The following is a 3722-nucleotide window of genomic DNA, read 5'->3' on the forward strand; positions in this document are numbered from 1 at the left end:
CATGACAATTGAATCTAAAATTGAAGAAAGATGCAACATCCCCTTTGCACTATATTTCTATAGATTTAACTATTGAGACATAAAAGATCATAAATAGGCATAAATAGATTTATTATCAAAGTAATAGTCAAATTCAACATTATACAAACATCAATGTTATGTTCTATTAGTGAGACATAAAAAAAAATTAATAAATCTAAAGAGATGTCAAAAATATACAAATGTGTGTCATTATTTAAGTTTTTCGAAAAAATAATGCAATAGAAAATATGTTTTAATCTCACTTGTACATGTTTCATGGTTTCCTATTGTTATAATATTCTACCTTTTTGATACAATATAAATAAAACTATACATAGGTTTTGTAAATTATATTTTAAACGTAGATAATTATTTTTGGAACATGTAACTTATTTTAAAATGCATTTTACTTAAACTAGATTACAACTTACAACAACCATATGCTTTGTTATCATAACCTTCCACTTTCTCTATTTTTTTTTAGTATTGTAGAATATTTGAACTCAACACCCTCTAGGTGCCTACAACATGAACTTTACTATTAAACCAAACACCATAAGAATTAATCTTTACAATATATATGTTTACAACTATTTCATTTCATATGTAATTTAAAACACCTTGTCCTACTAGTTCTTATCTTCAATCTCATTATCCTCTATAATATTTTTTAATAACTCCATTTTAACCTTAGGAACTCCAAATGTGAATCCTAAAGTGTGAACCTTAAACTCCATTTTAAAGTAAAAACTCCATTTTAACTTAAAAAACTTTATTTTAAGTTGAAAACCTTTTATGAATTAAAAACTCCATTTTAACTTAAAAACTTTATTTTAAGTTGAAAACCTTTTATGAATTAAAAACTCCATTTTAACTTAAAAACTTTATTATGTGAACCAACTTTATGACCAGGGAAACAACTACATAGACTAAACTTAATTTTGAAAAAGAGTAAACTAGAGAAAAGTCAAAGTAAGCCGCCCCATAAACAGCGGTTTCACCGATAACACTAAATACAAAATGTATCCTAGCGAGCAAGGATAACGGTGGCGGAAGAAAAGCAGGGCAGGACAACGCGTAATCACAAGTTACAAGGACAAATAGTGTGCAAATGCCGTGCAACACTTGGGAATGGATTTCAAAGATTTTCCACCATGTAAGGGAGGGTTGGCGACGTGACACGTTTGTTGGCAATCCCTGAAAAAACTTTTTCAAACTTCACGTTTCCTGGCAATCCATACAATATAATATAATGTGCAGTGCAAAGGACAATCGGGAAAAAGACGACGTCACTCAAAGCTCGCTTTCCACCAGAGGTGACCGTCAAAATTTTACCATGATTATCACCCAGTAGTCCCTACAGAATCTTAGACTCAAAATGCATGCTGACTGCCTACTAAACAATTAGTGAGCAAAGAGTTTATTATAGACTTGTCTAGATTGCAGTGATCGAGAAAGAGCATCGACCTTTCTCCGTTGAGCGATCAGCGCCTCCTCCATTTGGTAGGCAGCTGCCATTGTTGACCAGAAAAGGAGAGTGTTTTGATTCATATTTGGGATTTTCAAGTACCACCCATGTAAATTGCAGTCCAAGCGCTTCTTCTTGTTCATTACTTATCCTTGGGTCAAATCAATTCCAGGATAGGCTTAGGCACGGATCTATAACAATGCATGTGTGGATTACGCATCAGCACTAATAAAATTTGAGCCAGCTTGGTCAGATAAATCTCCCATGCAAGTGAGACGAAACTGGTTTTTTCCATAGGACAATCTCTTTCCACGAATCGGTTCAGTTAAGCTGAGAGATGTCCTTCCGTAGAAAGGACAACGATGCATTACAGTTAGAGGAAGACTCAGCGAGCGCCGTAACGATGGTGGAAGGAAGGAAAATGCATACTACAGTTTCGTTTATGGACTGGGCGACCAAAAGCCATGATTATGGCGGGGCCAAAAGAAAGAGTTTGGATTTGGAAAGGATGGGAAGCGGAGTCAGTTGTGGAGATTCTTCCGGCAGTGGGGAGTATGTGTCAAGGTTTAGCAAAAATGGGTTTGGAAATGGAAAGACGGCTAATGGGCACTGGTTAGAGCAGATGCAGATCCACCAGAGGCATGACCTCGTCAACCTGAGGGCGGCGGCGGATGAAGCGTATCTGCATCGTAACCCGTTTGAAAGCATCAAGTATGCATATGTGGAAGAGGTCCAGGGGAAGGGGAGAGGAGGGGAAAATAGTGGAGGGGTGGATAACAAGGGGAGTCCTGGCGCTACAGGAGAGGAGAAATCCCGGAGAGTACACATGTTTGATAAGGCGGTGACCCCCAGCGATGTGGGAAAGCTGAACCGGCTGGTGATTCCGAAGCACCACGCGGAGAAATACTTTCCGCTGGACACAAATGAAAAAGATAAAGGATTGCTGCTCACATTCCAAGATAGCATGGGGAAAGAATGGCGGTTCCGGTACTCGTACTGGAGCAGCAGCCAGAGCTACGTGCTCACCAAGGGCTGGAGTCGATTCGTCCGCGAAATGAAACTCCACGCAGGGGACGTCGTTTCCTTCCACAGAGCCGTCGCCGACACCCACAACATGCAACAGCAGTTCTTCATCAGCTGGAAGCGGCGCGCCGCCAAGACGCCACTTCTTTTCTCCCCCTTTCAAACCAGTCCTTTTGAACAAGCTAATGGCAGAGTGGGCAGAACAGGCAAATCTCCTCCTCGTCCTCCTCCTTCGCAATGGGTGTCTTTCGCTTCTGCCATGCCCATGGCGGCGCCACTATGGGCGGAGCAGTTGAGCGGCCGCCCGCCCACAGAGGCGAACTGGGGCAGAGAGAATCCACAGTTTATGAAGCTCATGCCTGTTGAACAACCACCTGCAGAAAATGCAGCGGCTGTAGAAGAGCCTCACAAAAGAGTAAGGCTCTTCGGTGTCAATTTGTAATCTTGGAAGGTCTAGCGTTTTTTTTCTCGGGTGTACCGTAAAAATTGCATACAATCCCCCACCAAAGAGGCAGCCGACTTGTCGCAGATTTTGTATCATCAAATAAATTTGTGAAATTATGATGGCAGTGGGGTTCAATCTCAGTCCTCTGTCTGTCTGTCTGTTGTAAAAACTTGGTTTCTTTTTTTGTTCTGAAGGATGTAAATGCTAACAAGAAATGCACATGGTGACAGCACCATTTCCAAGAAGAAGAAGAAGAATCCCTACTTTTTTATTTTTCTGTTGTCCAACATTTTAAAATAGCATCTTTTGTGCTTTACAAATTCGATGTTGCAGAGCAACTCATATATTCGACAAGTGTAACAGCTCATATGATTTTTCTGTTGTTTTTCGTCGTTTTGCAAACTCTCTCTTCTTTGAACTTTCGTCCTCTGGACGGATTTTGCTCTGAACTGCGCAGGCCATAAAAGCCTGGTCAACTTCGACGAAATTAAACCTTTGTTTATTTAAGATTTAAGATTTATAGTATTAATTAAAGATTAGGAAATATTTGTATACAAATAACAAATCCCATTAATTATTAAAAGCTTTAATTTATCTTGGAGAGTAAAGAGATAATACGTACAGCTGTCGAGTATTCCTCAATCGTAGATTTCCCACTTAGATAGCTTTGTTTCGCTGTAAAGCATTGTAGAGGCGTGCGCAAGCAGGGCAGCCTTAGTACAATATTTGTGGGTACTTTACTTGGCAGTGCAAACATATACGCAA

The 3722-nt window shown here is 39.7% G+C and overlaps 1 protein-coding gene across 1 annotated transcript; it reads left to right on the forward strand.

The window, feature by feature from the left end:
• The first annotated feature begins 1369 nt into the window (after positions 1–1369).
• On the forward strand, positions 1370–3228 carry LOC131072908 (B3 domain-containing protein Os03g0120900). The gene has a single exon (XM_058009201.2). It carries the CDS (start codon positions 1827–1829, stop codon positions 2952–2954), a length of 1128 nt encoding a protein of 375 aa, XP_057865184.2. The 5' UTR covers positions 1370–1826; the 3' UTR covers positions 2955–3228.
• Positions 3229–3722: the final 494 nt, after the last annotated feature.

The sequence above is a fragment of the Cryptomeria japonica genome, chromosome 11 (assembly GCF_030272615.1).
Source record: "Cryptomeria japonica chromosome 11, Sugi_1.0, whole genome shotgun sequence".
Lineage (NCBI taxonomy): Eukaryota > Viridiplantae > Streptophyta > Pinopsida > Cupressales > Cupressaceae > Cryptomeria > Cryptomeria japonica.

Excerpts from the sequence above, each read along its gene's own strand:
- LOC131072908 (XM_058009201.2), top strand. The coding sequence starts at position 1,827 with ATGTCCTTCCGTAGAAAGGACAACGATGCATTACAGTTAGAGGAAGAC.